At 46.5% G+C, this 14,736-nt stretch overlaps 1 protein-coding gene across 10 annotated transcripts in view; it reads right to left on the bottom strand.

The window, feature by feature from the left end:
- C16H8orf33 (chromosome 16 C8orf33 homolog) overlaps positions 1–14,736 on the bottom strand; it is a 31,836-nt gene that overhangs the window by 5,798 nt on the left and 11,302 nt on the right. For 5 of the 10 annotated variants that reach the window (XM_075165741.1, XM_075165742.1, XM_075165739.1 and 2 more), the window contains exons 8-9: positions 2,332–2,380; positions 156–246 (exon numbers count right to left, since the gene is read on the bottom strand). The exons of 2 other annotated variants lie outside the window; for them this stretch is intronic. In XM_075165741.1, the coding sequence (XP_075021842.1) occupies positions 156–246; positions 2,332–2,380 (140 nt within the window). 3 more of the 10 variants (XM_075165744.1, XM_075165746.1, XM_075165745.1) reach the window with 3 other exon arrangements.

Here is a 14,736-nt window from a genome sequence, read left to right on the forward strand (position 1 = left end):
ATGGGGAGCTGCCAACACTTGTCCTCTCACCCCACCCCGGTAAGGACACGGCTAAGCTTAGCAGAAACAGAGTCCAGAAGAGCAAGAAAAGAAGGGAAGAAGGAGGCAAGGAGAGCTACAGACAAAACAAGATGCCCATGGAGAACTGTCTTTACCGGTAACCCTCACGGTATCTCCTGGAAGCAGTCGGGCGCTGTCTTCTTCTCACATACAGATCTGTGTCTACCGTCTCCTGAACCGCTTGCTCTGGAAGCAGGACAAAGAAAGATATAGCTCTGTTGATAAGCTCCTTGCAGTCATCAGCAAGCCCTGCAGGAGCCTGCCTGGTAATAGCTGCGGGTGCGGGTTAAGCACCGTGGGAGGTCAGGAACGGCACTCCCGAGTGCTGAACCTCGTACAACGGTCCTGAAAACCTGTACTGCAGCCCTCTTCTTTCCTTGGTTGAAATTGCCTTTATCCTCTCAAGCTCGATTAAACTTTCTAAATTTGGTGCCTTTTTTGGGTGGCGTGTTTGGAAACCCAGCACATTGACCTCCTGAAGATCACAATTGCTGCACAGTGCAGGAGACCATCGCCTCTGCATTCTCCAATACTCAGGAGGGACCTCTCAACCGGGGCTCATACCTGGCCCCGCACAACCAGTACAAGGCAGTCACTGGCTTCCAGCACAAACGCAGCCCTTGTGTGCACACAGAAACAATGGTCTCCAAATGACTTCATGGCCATCCTCTCCTCCACGCTGGCCAACAAGGCTGGCCTTACACCATATGAAGGCAGCGCGTCCTCTTTCAACACCTGAAGCCGTCCGTCCTGCTTTCCTAGGAAGCACTTCACCTGCTGCATTTCTCACATAGGTTCAGACAGCTCAGAAGAACGCAAAACCAAATGGCCAAACAAAAAATCACTCCCCGTTTGGAGAATCGCCACCAGCTCATTGCCGTTCAGTCTCTTCCTTGCCAGCTGGTGCAGCTGAAAGTCTGGGCTTGTGCTTTTTGTGTCGCACGGTCCATTGTGAACTCGTATACATATCATTATGTCAAATATGTGTGTGCATTTAGCATAATAAGGAGGTATATAAATAAGCTGTGGTTTCCAAACATAAATCTGCAGGGACGGCAGAATGAGGAAGCGGGTAAAGCAGCTTTACCTGCCTGTGATAAAAGAGAGGAAACTAAAATTAGGAGGGCTTCCTTCCCTTCAACACACACAATACTAAATGGCCATAGAGCTGGTCAAATCAAATTTTGGCAACAGAAGAATTCAAACAAAGCATGGATTTAATTATTTCTTTTTCGGTCAAAAATGCTTGTTACGATTGTGGATAGAAGCAATAGAAGTTTCCAAAAGCTGCCATCAAGAGCAATTGCCAGCGGCGTTTTGTGGAGGGCAGTTTTGAAACCCGCTGACTGTGGAAGGGGTGGGATGGGCATGAGCCCCCCTCTGCTCTTGTCCTGTCAAACCCTCATTTATTCACCCAGCTCTGCCCACTAACAACTCAACTTCTGGGCTCACGTGAAGGAAGGTTAAGTTTGTAAGGGGAGAATACAAAATTTGATTTTAAAGTCAATGACATATTTGCAAATCAGGCTGAGAGGAAAAAGCTTAGGGAAGGGTTTCAGCGCCGGGCTCCCCGGGCAGGCGGAGTGGGGCATCGGGGTGCCACCGAGTCGGAGCCCGTGGAGCGGGCTGGCAGCGTGGCTGGCCTGGAGGAGACTGATGGGAGGAAAGGGAAGGCGAGACCGCGAGTATCCAGATCCTCACTCCCATCGGCTGCCTTAGGAGTCCCCGGCAGTGTGGGTCAGGGCGAGGACCGCACTCCTTTCCTTTTGTGAGTGACCTCCGGCACGGCCAGAGAGCACCCTCCAGAGCACGCCGGGTGCCACGTGGCTGAGCGTGCCAGCCGCAGAGCCACGCTTCCCCAGGCGTATCTGCGAGGCCAGGGGGAGCATCTTCTGCTCACCGACCCCCTTTTCAGGGTTCTGTAGGCATAGCCACCTCATTCAGGAGAACGGTCTCTGGGCACGTACCCTCATGAAACCAATGCCCGAAGACAGCTCTTCACTTGATTTCCCTGTAGGCTTGCTTTCCTTCAAAAACTAGCTGCAGGGAAATGCCCCCTTGCCTGGCAGATAATGCCCAGCGCTCACAGCCAGACTCTGTGTGCTAACTAAGAAGGAATCGGAATATTTGGCTGGGTGTACAGACATTCATGCACGAGATGGCAAAGCCAGGAGTTTTCCCCGTCACTCCTGGTTGAAGTGGCAGAAGCAAATGCCTGCCCAGGAGAAGAAGATTTCTCCAGCCATAATCTCACACTTCGGCCCAACTCACCAATCTCTTCCACAATATTCTCAGTGCTTCCAGGAGGAGTGGTTTTGTCCTGTTCAGAAACAAAATGAAACAAACAAAAAAAGAATAACAACCTCAGGTGGTTGCCCCCTTGACCCACCCTTTTGCTCTGAGAGAAGAATAGGAAGCACTGGGGCTTTCCTGGTCATCGCTGTGATTAACACCACGAACATGACAGGGACAGAACTGCTGCCCTCCTGCTCTCAACACCAGCACCTGATGTCTTCAGCCACTCCACCCAGCAAAGTGGTGTCCATCCCATCCACTGCAAGTCCTTCAGTTATGCTGCTATGCAACCATCTCACGAGCTAAGTCCTTCTCCTCAGGTTTTTTTTTTCCTTAAAAAAGCAACATTCAGATAACTGTGCAAATTGGCACTGTTTGCTCCAGAGTTTGGGAAAAACAGCAAGAACAGCCACTGTTCATCCTTCTAAAAACCACTAACGTGACTGACATGCACACAGAGAAATGACAAAGAACAAAGCTGCCCCCACACCTGCAAACACATACTTAAAGCTATTATGAGTGGTACATTTGGAGTAAGCAAATATTAGAGATTTGTGCATACAGAAGGTTTAAGCCCTAACGATACACAGCATTGGCACTACAAACCCAGTTAAACTCATGCTGTCCCCCTGGAGCTGCACCCATCAGAGCTGGCCGCAGACACGTTCAGGTCTTCAGGAGCTGGATCTCACCCACCTGCACTGGAAGAACAGATCCAGGAATCCGCTCACTCCGCTCACTTGGCCCTGTAATGCCAGATGGGGCTTTCCTAATTCCAGCTGAATGATGAATGCAAATACCTCAAAACATCAGACGGCATTTTCTAATCTATTCAACTCAGCAACCACAGTGTATATAGAAAAAGATGAATTAGGAAAGGAAATGGGGTGAAATGATGTTATGGGGGTTCACAGAGTTTATCAATGGAAACACTGACTACATTGATCTCACAGGTGCTGGAGTATTTGGTGCTTTGTTATTTGGGATAACAAAGGAAATCACATCACAGAGTCCACAAAGTGGCACCTGATTTTAAATATTAAGAAAAAAAAACTTAGAGGGAAAAAATTTAAGAAGCCGCTTTTAAAAAATCAGAATAAAGAACCCCCTTTTTTTACAGTCATAAGGAGAAAGTAACAAAACTCTGATTTGATTTAGTTCAAGTCCAAGCTATCACTTTTAGTCCTGTGCACGTGTCAAGTATATGCTGCCGTTATCTTTTGGGCCCTCTGCTGTCGGTAGCTTCTCACTGTGACTCCTCTCCCATTAGTTTGGCGTGTTCACTGTCCTTTCCCTGCTCACCACAGGACCCAGCTCGGAAAGTCTCATACCTTGGGTAGAAAGAAGCTGAAAGCAGTGCAGAAATCATATTTTAATCAATCATAAAATCTCTTCTGGGCTTTCCACCATGTCTTTCATCTTCTGTACTCATCCTGCTTATGCCATGACCTTGTAAATGAATACGACTTAAGGAGGACAGCTGTGTTGGATCAAGAGAGACGCAAGCATTGGGAGTCAGTTTGCAGGTCTGCTGGCCGAAGGCAGCCAATGCCCTTTGCTTTGCTCATTCTCAGTGACTGCAAGTAGCACTGACTGCGCTGTCCCGGCTACGCACCAGAGCTATCAGCCAGAAACCAGGGACGCCAGTGACTTCTGAGCTCTCATGCTAGTATTTAACATTAAGGTTGTTTTAGATTGTTTTCCTAGCCTATGGATTATACCGGATGGGCTGCGGGTCCAGCTGCCTGGGTGCTGATGCTGCTAACAGCTGGTTTGCATTTCAGGTCAGCTCACAGACACGGCTTTTCTGCGAGCGGGCACCCTTCGGGGTCACTCCTCGCACGCCTGTGAAATGAACCTCTCTGAACTCAGAGGAGCTCCTGTTAATCTGCTTCTTTTGTCTGCAAGCACAGCTGTGGCTTACTAGGTTTCCTTGTACGGGAGCTGGTGCAGGGATTCGTGTTTCTTACTCGAATGGCAAGCATGAGCAGCTGAACAGGACCTGACCTTTGCGCTGAGAAAACTCCTGTTCAACGTGCAGACCTCCCTGAAGGCAGGACTTACTGCGGACCTGCTGTGTGGGCTCTTTGCTGAGCACTGCCTGCCCTCCAGAGGTGTCTCTGAACTTCATCACCCATCCAAAGGCTTTAAACAATCCGAAGAGACCACCTGAGCCACCCAATTGAAAGGTTGGCTCATCTGGGCTTCAGCCCTCCAACATCCAAAACCTGACTGTTCTTCCAGCAAGTTAGTGCTGATGGATGAGAGAGAACAACCAAACAAAGGAATGGAAAAATACAGGACAGATGGGAAAAACATATCCAATTAGCTCCCCAGACCGCACTTTCAGAAGCCTTCCTTCTGGCAAAGGTGCACTGTGGCATTAACTTGACCTCTCCGGTTTAAAGACTGCCAATGGCTCCCGCTCTCGGTTGGGATATCTGAACAGGTCATACTGGCATGGTCCTGCATTCCTGCGGGGGCCTGACTGTAACTCAATACTGTCCTGGTCAGGCAGCCCATATACTGCAGCAACCCGCCTTCGGGAGCAGGAGTCCGAGACCCCTGCTCGGCGGCCGTGTGCCCCATGAATGCCATTTGGAAGGGCAGGCGACGCTCGGACAAAGACAGGTTTCAGACAACAGACAGGTTTTCCAAGGTTTTTCCAAACAAGAGCTGTGGGTTTTCGGGGAACACCGTTTAGCAGGGAAGCCCACCGCTTGAGAGCAGGAGTTGAACACGAGCCGTCAGGACGAGCGGAGCAGAGGGTCTGACATGCTGGTGGTGTTGAACTCAAAACAGCCAGCTCCCCCAGGTGCAAACAACTGACAGGAGAACCACAGCAGTACCCACCGCCAGGCAAGTACTCTCAGGATTAACACTTCTCTTGCACTCGGTAGGGTGTAACAAACGAGGTGTTATGTAGCTATAGCTACCCCAGCTCTCGTGAACTTGTGCTTCCTAAATCCAAAAGGGCATCTGCCAAGAAGTGGCACCCATGGATGCACCACTGCCACTGGACACAGCCAAGTGCAAGTAGTGGTTCTGCTCCATCTTTTCTCAGACTCAGTACACGAGATCAACTTACTGCATCTGAACACTCCACCAGTCGGCTGAGCCAAGGCATACCCCGATTGGAAAGCAAAAGTGACTTAGAACACCTTGAGAGAGATTTAACCTAACACCCAGATATCCACTTGCAGTGAGCTAAAAGCATCCACGTGATAGCTCCTGCAGCTCTGCCGGGGACTTTTATTAAAACCTACAGAATCTTTCACCACTTTTTTGTGGTTCCCCCCACTGAGTTTCTTGCTGGTCACTTCTCACTATTCTGCTGTCACCACTCTGGGCTTGCCCTGCTCTCTCCACCCGGCAAGTTCTCTGGACTTAACAGCTTCCTGTCCAAGTCGTCCTTTACAGAGGCAGCCTTCAAGCCTCTTTGTTCAGCCTGGAGAAGTTCAATTAGCTACTCCTGACCTCCTCCTTCCATCCCTGTTGTCCCATAACTCCTTAAATTCATCTTATGACTCCTCTCTTCCGTCCCTGATGAAACCAGTATTGATAGTCCGCCAGTCCATAAACTCTGGTCTGGATAGGACTCTGGTCCTATCTATCTGGCTTGCTGTCCCAAAATACCTCCCCTTTCCTTCTTCCTCAGGCACACTCTTCTTCACATTTCATATTCAGCTTTTCCAGTTTACTACCCAATTCTATTCCTCACAGTCCTCTAGCTCTCTCCAAACTCACATTGCCTTCAATTATTTTCTTCCAGTTCCTGCTGGAAGCCCCAGTGCCAGCAATCACCTTCTCTACTCTTGAATTGCTTCTCATCAATTCTGAGCCAAATCAAGAGAGTCTTTTGATTTCCACCTATTACCTTTACATTAATGTTTTATCTTGGTGTCTCTGCCGAGGCATCATCTCTTGGATGTCTACACCACCTTTGTCAACTTGATGTGCCACAGGCATACTCTGCATTTTCTTAGGAAGAACTTGTGCCATTTCCTTTCTGTCCTAGTCACCTTAAACCCCCTCCACAACCTCAGCGTATCAATTGGCAACTCTCACCTTTGCCTCTGCACACAAGCTTTCATTAAGTCCTAGTCATTCACCTTCCTCATCTGATCTTTGAAGAACTAAAAGGCGTAGATGAGCCTTTCTTTCTCCTTTTGCAGCCCTTCCTTAAGGCCTTCTTACGTATGGGAAAATTGGCTTCATTTTCAGAAGGCAGGCTAAGGTTGTGTCTCCCAGGGCACAAGGTACTCCCCAACCGACCTCCCACGCCTTGGCAGATGGCCAGTGAGCAACCTGTGTGCATATGCTTGCTAGAGACCAAATGGCCATTCAGTGTTTATCTGAAAAGAGAACATGCTATTCTCTTGGTGAGCCTGATCTTGAGGGCTGCCTCCAAGTGCTCTGCAAAATAAAGTCTACAATAAGACTTACCCAAGCTGAAGTGGAGAAGGGGGGAACAGCACCCAGAACTGCTAAGCCCTGACCATAATACTGTCCTTCTACTCACCAAAGACCAGGAATCTAAAAAGAGCTAAATATTAAATATTACTACCTTACCATCACTTCCCAAAGCCTGAAAGGTCGGTCCCACCTCATCAGTCTCAAGAAAGTGGTATCTTTGCCCACTGGAAGAAGGAAGTCATTATCATTTCTAGGACTTTACCTTTAGGCTTATAATGGTTCCTCAAAGGGTTTAACACAGCTCGGCTCCGCATCTTGCTGTAGGCCTGTGTGCTCTTTCAGAGCACCTCTGTAATGCACCAGCATTTCTCAGAAAGCCCTTCAGCTGTCTCAGGCCTGAAGACAGATTTATGATCAGCGGTAAATATGTCACTCTGAATGCTGGTATCATTCATTACTGAGGCTTGGATAGCTAGCAACCGTGTTGAACTCCCTTCTGGTGGCCAGGAGATCTTGAAACCTGGTTTGCCAGAAGTGAGGCACGATGAAACAAATGGCTCTCTTGGTTCATCTGTGAGTTCACCTTATATGTTTGCTAGGACTCGGGAAACTCTCCCCTTTTGGGAGGACTCCAAAGGCTAAATATTCAGCACACCTGCCGTGTCCTCCATTCAGCCTATGAAACAGTCTATTTTTCAACTACCCCAGTTTCTAAGGGGACACTGAAAAGTCTTTTTCAGTCCAAATCCAAGATGTGACATACACAAGGTAACAATTTTTTTTGTGTTTTATGTTTTTTTAAAATCAGGACATGCAGAACAATTAGCTGTCCTTTTGGTTTCAGGGATTCAGGGACAAAAGTGTTTAAGAGCCTGTCATGGCCCCAACTTCCATGAATGCATTTAATCCTTTAGAAAGCAATTAATAGATTTTGTTTCCAGGTCATTCTTTGGCAGAAATTCACAGTTAACTATGCGCTCTGTCAGTGCTGCTCTGCTTTAAATCTGATGCTTGGCAATTCTGTTGGTTAACCCACATTTTTGCAGGGAAAGAGAGCTGGTGCACAGTCATTCCCATCTCACCTTCTCTGTCCTTCAGGTTTTACAGAGTTTACCTGTCTTTCCCCAAGACACATTTGAAATTTAGATTCACACTTTCCAAAACTAAATTGAATTTGGCGTTTGCTTAAAAGCACAAAGATCAACAGTGTCAGAGAGCAAAATCCTATGCGTGTCTACAAACAGGCATGGCATGGACAGCAACAGCTCGCTCCACAGCTTGTGCCAAGACTCTGGCAGGTACCAAACTGAGATAAAAACACGTGTTTACTAACAACTGGACTGGATAAAAAAAGATGTCACAGAAGCCACTGGAAAATCAGATGCAAGAGTGTTCAATCACTACCAAGAAGCTGATATTTAAGGCATCCACTTGAAGACTACCTACTGTCTACATACAATTTCCTGAAATATTCAAGCACCTGCTCAAGGGTGTTTTCAGACACGATTGGCTTTAAGATTCCATCAGAACCAAGGATGTGCCTGAACAGCCTGAAGCAAACGTGTTAATACAGCTTAATGAAGTTCACATCAGGGTAATTTCAGCTAACATACTCTGGATTGCCATTGCAGAAAGCTCATTGATAAAGAGGAATTCATCAAGCTGCAATAGTTCACCACCTTATGATAATATAAATATGTGTTTAACTGGGATCAAGTGGGATGAATTCTTTCGAGAACATGAGTCTGTCCCCAAGACCCTGAACTTAATGGGAAGACTCCTACTCCTTTATTAGCCTGTAGGTCATACCAATTATGCAGATATATTGGGCATTTTTGCCCCTTCCGTGAGAGTCTGTGGAGCCTAGGAAATGAGCAATAAGAATTCTAAAATGGTGACCTGCAAATTGTTGAGCCATCTAAAATCTAGCGATTTAAAATAATTGCCAAGGAAAATGCTGAGCTAACTCGCGTGAGCGGAGCACCATTCCAACAGAGCCGACGACCTGTTGCCACCACCAGCTCAGATCTCTCTAACCCACACTATTCTGTGCCATAGAGACAGGACTCCTTGCCCAGCTTGGGCAATCCATCTAAACAGAGATGGTGATGCACAAAATGAGTCAGCCTCCGAGGATGCCCGTTTCTCTCCCTTGACTACAGACGGAGCCATGGTTAATTAGCTCAGGGTTTAGACATCTAATTTTTAGGTGCCTAAGTTTGGGCACAGGAATTCTCCTCCCGCATATGTCTCGAGTTAGACAAGTTAAAGGTTTAGGCTCAGCCTCTTGGCATGGCACTGTTGAAGACTTTGTCATCCCTGAGCTGCAAGTCTGCACTCCCAACTCCTCTCTTTTTCAGTGGCAATGTCATGGCTCATCGGAGTGGTGCAGGCTAGGGGCAAGCTAATGGAAGGGAGGTGGTGTATGGTTAATCACATCATGAACTGACGTTATTTTAGGCATTTTATTTTTGCTCCTACCTTCAGTGCTCCAAACCACACCTCTCTCCCAGGGCACCTTAATGTGTTAAATGTCTGCAGTTAGACAGTGTGAATACCCCCGAGGTCACTTCTGCTCACCTTGAGAGGTTGGCAGGGATACAGCTCCAGATCCGGTAACACTTTGAGCAGAGTACAGAGAACATAGTGATCAACAGTTCCTCTCCGTTTAAACAGATTCCCATCTATCAAAGGCTGGGACAACGCCACCGTAGAGCAGAGCTTGGAGAACCACCTGATACGCTGACGTGAGAACCAGCGAGGCAGCAGTGGTAGGCACGGCTAGCTGTGAGGATGAAACCATGCTGATTTTGCTTATATTGAGGTTGCTTGCTTGTTTACAGTAATTTTCTTCTGCTGCTGCCACCTCTTATCTTGACTGTGCCTTTCGGAGGTCTGTAAAGCCCACTACAAACGAAGTGGTGTTTAACAACTAGAGTCAAAGACAGAAGCACTGAAATGATCCCCAGATTTGACATGGCAGATATGACACAGATGCTTCAGCTATGACCTTCCTAACCACAGCCATGAAAGAGTGAACAGGTAGTGACAATGGCTGCAACAAGCAGGTGGCAAAACTTTAGACGAAAGCTCAGCATCAGCTCAGTTGCAGGAGACGTGGTGCCTGCTCTCACCAACACTCCCTAATTCAAATAGCCAGGAAAGGAAACACTGGAAGCTGGCAAGACTCTTCCAATGAACTCTTCTTCAGTAGTTTTCCCCAAAACATCAACTCTTTCTACTCTTTTCCCCAAAGAACCAAGTATCTTCTTGAGCTGGTATGTCCTCTTTCTCCTTCTTCATTTTGACTCACCCAGCTCTATGAGGAAGTGCCACACGATTAAAAGTGCGTCATCACAAAGCATGATGGTGATACCAAACGGGAAACATATGCAATACAGTCAGCTTATGAATAACCCGAAGGCTGAAATTTATTTGCACAATGTCCTCGAATAAATAAAATTTCAGGGCAGAGTTCTTGGAAACTTTGAGCCTGGACAGTCTTTTGAGAGCAAAGGTCCACAGAGGACTGTAAATATCCACCGTTTGCCATTCTAATATTCCTACTAATTTGTCACCTTATACCCTTCCTTTTATCTCCTTTAACCTGAATCTTACAGCCACTACTGAAATGGGAAAATCAATTCAACAAGCCTAAAAATAGGAATGTGTACAGGATGACAGTATTGACTCACTTATTCTCTGAATATTCTTCTATCAACTCCTGGGCAGTAAGTCCACAAAAAACTCCTACATGCTGTCTAACAAAGCACAAATGATTAAATGCATGTTGTGCTCCTCTTGCTCCTCTTCAGTCTGTATCGGTCCCTCTCTCCTAATGTATGGGGTGGATCCACACACACATCTAGATTGCTGAGTGCTGGCTCACATTACAATCTGCTGGGACGTGGTGGATTCTTACGGAGCTTGTGGATCACATGAAGACTATGCCACAATTAATTTTCAGCCAGTTGGAAGTTAAATCTTGCAAGTTAAAAAATCCTACTCTGCTAGACTACAAATATAGCTGTTACTTAACTGTCACCAGCTGCTGAGGTAAGGAAAGTCATTCAAGGAAAAGGAAATTCTGTACCTGTAAATAAATGCTTGTTACTGATGATAGGCTTGAAACCTACCGAACCTCTGATCATCTTGCTGGAACGTCCTAGGCTTCCTCACCAGCAAGGAAAAGCGGGGCAGAACTGTCTCCTCACATTAAAAGAGAAACTTAGAAGCTCACCATGTTTCATGTGCTGCTTGTAATATACCTGATTAAAAGTTAGGGCTGAAGCACAAACGTGAAACTTCAATTTTCAGATACACATCCTGATATCTGCCTGAATTACTTCACTGAGGTTCCAGTGTGTGCTAGAGAATTAAGAGATTGGGAAATATCTAGATGCAATTCAGAGCTGGAGGATCTGGACAGAAGCAGAGAGTTCAAAAGAAACAGCATTTTGTTTTTCCTGCACAAATGCTCAAATTTTACTGTGTTAGAGGACATCCAAGTATCTAGATAGAGATATTAAAAATCTGACTGGACGTAGTCCTGGGCAATCCGCTCTAGCTGACTGTGCTTTGAGCAGAGGGGTTGGACTAACGGATCTCCAGACGTCCCTTCCAACCTCATCCACTCAGTGGTTCTACAAGGGTCTATATCAGGGGCACCCTGAAACACAAATGTGGCAGACACATTATCTCTTCTGAGAACAAACAATATAGCTGGGGAAAAGAAAAAAAGCAGAGAAGCTTTCAGGCACATCGGCTCCACAGGTGTAATGACAGACACCCTCTGACTACAAACCTCTCTGCTTGAAAAATGGGAGCTGCAACACAGACCTAAAAAGCAGCATGACTGCAGGTCTTGAGAGGATTACAGAAACATGGCCTAACAGTATTGTCTTAAATAATGTCATTTAATGTGTCTATCGCCGCAGCACGAGGTCCCCAAAGACGTTTAATCGTATGACTGAGTGAGCCATCTACATAGTTTTCAGGGCCTGTGACGGGCTGAAGCAGCAGACTGGATCAGCTGATGGACCAAAGGAGTAGAGCCTCTTTTAGCATAATTAAACCCACCCAAAATCCACCAGAATGCAGTGCGGAAAGCTTGCCACTCTTGCCAGATCTGGAGAAGCGAGGAGGCCCAGCAGGAGGCCCACAGAAGTCAACTCTGTGTGGATGAATAATAACTAATTTTCCCTGCAGCTCTGCTTGTTCGTGCCATGCCCATGTGAGTCACGGCTGTATTAGCACCGACACGTCATCACGAGAACTTCCACGGGTACGACTCAAAGGTATTCAGGCTAAGGACAGCACCAGAGATTACTGACTACGGGAAGCACTGCTAGCGGAAGCACTGGTTTTGCTGAACCTCCTGACCCGTGTCAGACACGGCATACACAAATACGTGTCCGTCAGAGTCAGGCAAGTTACCATGAATTTACCCAGCAGGTATCTTGCACAGCCACCGATGACAGAGAGACACCTCCGACGCGCTCCTTCTGAACGCGAATTCTTACCGTCACAGCACGCACCGTACTCAGCCAAGCACCTTTGGAAACCACTCTCACCACCACCAGCTGGGGCATTCCGCTAGCTTCCACCCCGCTGCGTGGCTCGAAGCTGGCACTGTGGGCTTTCTAAATCCATGGCTACGTTAAAGACTTCCAGCTTCAGCCTTGTCCTAACAGGCACACGTGCTCTACCACCCATGGTACGTGCCGCAGACTGGCTGGCAATCTATTTTTCCACCGTGTAGGAGGCCCACGCCTCTCTGCCATCTGCCACCATTCATTTTTTGTTGCTTCTGAAAACAACCTGAAAGTAACCCTGCTCTGATTAAGTTTAATGAAGCAGAAAACCCTCCGAGTACATTTTTCCCAAATAATCTGCTTACTGCTCTGTCACACCTACTGCCTTTACCCATCGTACCCTCCTCCACTTCTGAATCCATTAATTTGCTCCTGATTGGGCTGTAATGAGTGGACTGCTCAGTTTCCATGAGAACAGAGAGTCAGTGGGATATAAGGGGAAATCTAGAAATGATTTTTAGACCGTTTAATTATTTAATGTGTAACAACAAATAGAAATTAATCAGAAAATATGGATTCTACCCTAGTAGGCAAGGGCTTAGATGAGTGCAATGAATGACAAAAAAAATGCTAGTTCCTTCTGAACATCTGTTTGCAAGACAAAACAGCTTCCTCCAGTGGAAAATGGGATAATTGGAGGGGTCTACACTGACAGCGGACCAACTATGGCCAAAGTCCATTTAATAAATCCAATACCCCGAGAAATCTGCAACTAGTATTGCCTCTTGCCAATAGTAGCTACATTACTCTGAATTTCCACAGATATTGCTCCTGAATGTCCTTGCCCAGGGCTCCAGCTTGGTGGTGTTTTCTCTTTCTCCATCCATAACAGGTTTTAGATCACTCCTCTCTGCACAGTAGTGACAGCAGAGCTGCAGGCGTTTTCAGAACTGGGCAGGAAAAGCAAGCAGAGATCCTGGATGTGGCTGATTAAGACGACTGGCACAGTTACTAAAGAAGCTTTTGCTGCAAGCCATTCTACCTCTGCTGAGGATTTCATTTTCCAGAGATCCTAACTTGGCACCTCCCAACAACCTACATTCATTCTGAGAGACAGACAAAGCTCTCGGATGAAGGAAGGGAACGCTACCCTCTCCCTGAACAAAAGCATCAAAATCCTTCCTTGACCTGGGAGAGACCTGAAAGCCTTCGTATGTACCCACACGTTCTCATGCTCGTGGATGGCACCTAAATCACGTTTTGAGCTGACTGCATCTCTGTCATGCCGTGCACCCGGGTAACCACGCTTAAATACAGCTCCTGAAACTATCCCAACACTTAGCCTTTGCCCGAGCAATAAACAAAAACCCCGTCAGTTTTGGCACTAATACTATTCCAAGCAAAATTGAAGTTTTCCATTTCATTTCAGTGGCTGGACAAGTTATTGACAAGTGCTTGTCCACAGAAGGATCATCTGCTGCATCAAGTCTGCAAAAAAAGCGTACTCCCTTTTTCTAAGCAAGTGAATGTTCACTGAAGCTAACTAGCATTACATTAAACTGTACGGAAATAGTGACCACAGCACCTTTTCTCCCCAAGTTGTATTCTGCAAACATATCATCTCTAACCATAGTAGAAAAATAAGCTAACACTGTTATTTTGCAATATGATCCATTTCCATAACGAAAAATCATGGCTTTTTGTTGATCTGTAATAGATCTAATAAAATAGCACCTTCTTCAGTAAATGAAATATGCCAGGAAGTAAATAACCACTTGAATTACTCTTTCTGCCCACGTACTCTGCACAACATTCTCACGTTTTGTATATTCAACCCTCTGCCTTCAACTGGATGTACTGATTCCCCCAGATAGCTCAGGCAGCTCCTGAAGACTTAAGAAGTTATAATGCCCTGGCTCACTGAAAAGGCTGTTTACAGCAGTGCCTTCATCACCAAGAAATCTGTCTCCTGATTCTTCGGCAGGGTGCAATTATTGACATCAAGGTCTGGCTCTCCCCTCTAAGGTGAAGGCTTCGTACTGGAGCTCCCACCTGGACATAGAACGTGCTCAGTGAGAGAGCGGGGCATTGGCACTGCAAGATGGGTATCTCAAGAATGAAGAATATAAACAGCTGCTAGCATAAAGTAACACAGCCTCGCATAGCTGCCATGAAACTCTGTCATCTCAAGGGCAAAATCTGATGTATTGCAATGAGGATAACGATAAAAATATAAAGGCACGCATCTTGTTCCATCCCCTAAAAAAGGGCCTTGGCCAAGGCAAAGAGAATTTTGCAGGTTGCAAATAGCAACTTTCATGTTTACAGAGTACACTACGCATGATCATCATGCACAGCAGAAAAATGACGTAAGTATTTCCCGCGGCTTAATACCACTAGATAGGTGTCTGCAGAGCTCCTGTACCCTACC

The sequence above is a fragment of the Calonectris borealis genome, chromosome 16 (assembly GCF_964195595.1).
Source record: "Calonectris borealis chromosome 16, bCalBor7.hap1.2, whole genome shotgun sequence".
NCBI lineage: Eukaryota > Metazoa > Chordata > Aves > Procellariiformes > Procellariidae > Calonectris > Calonectris borealis.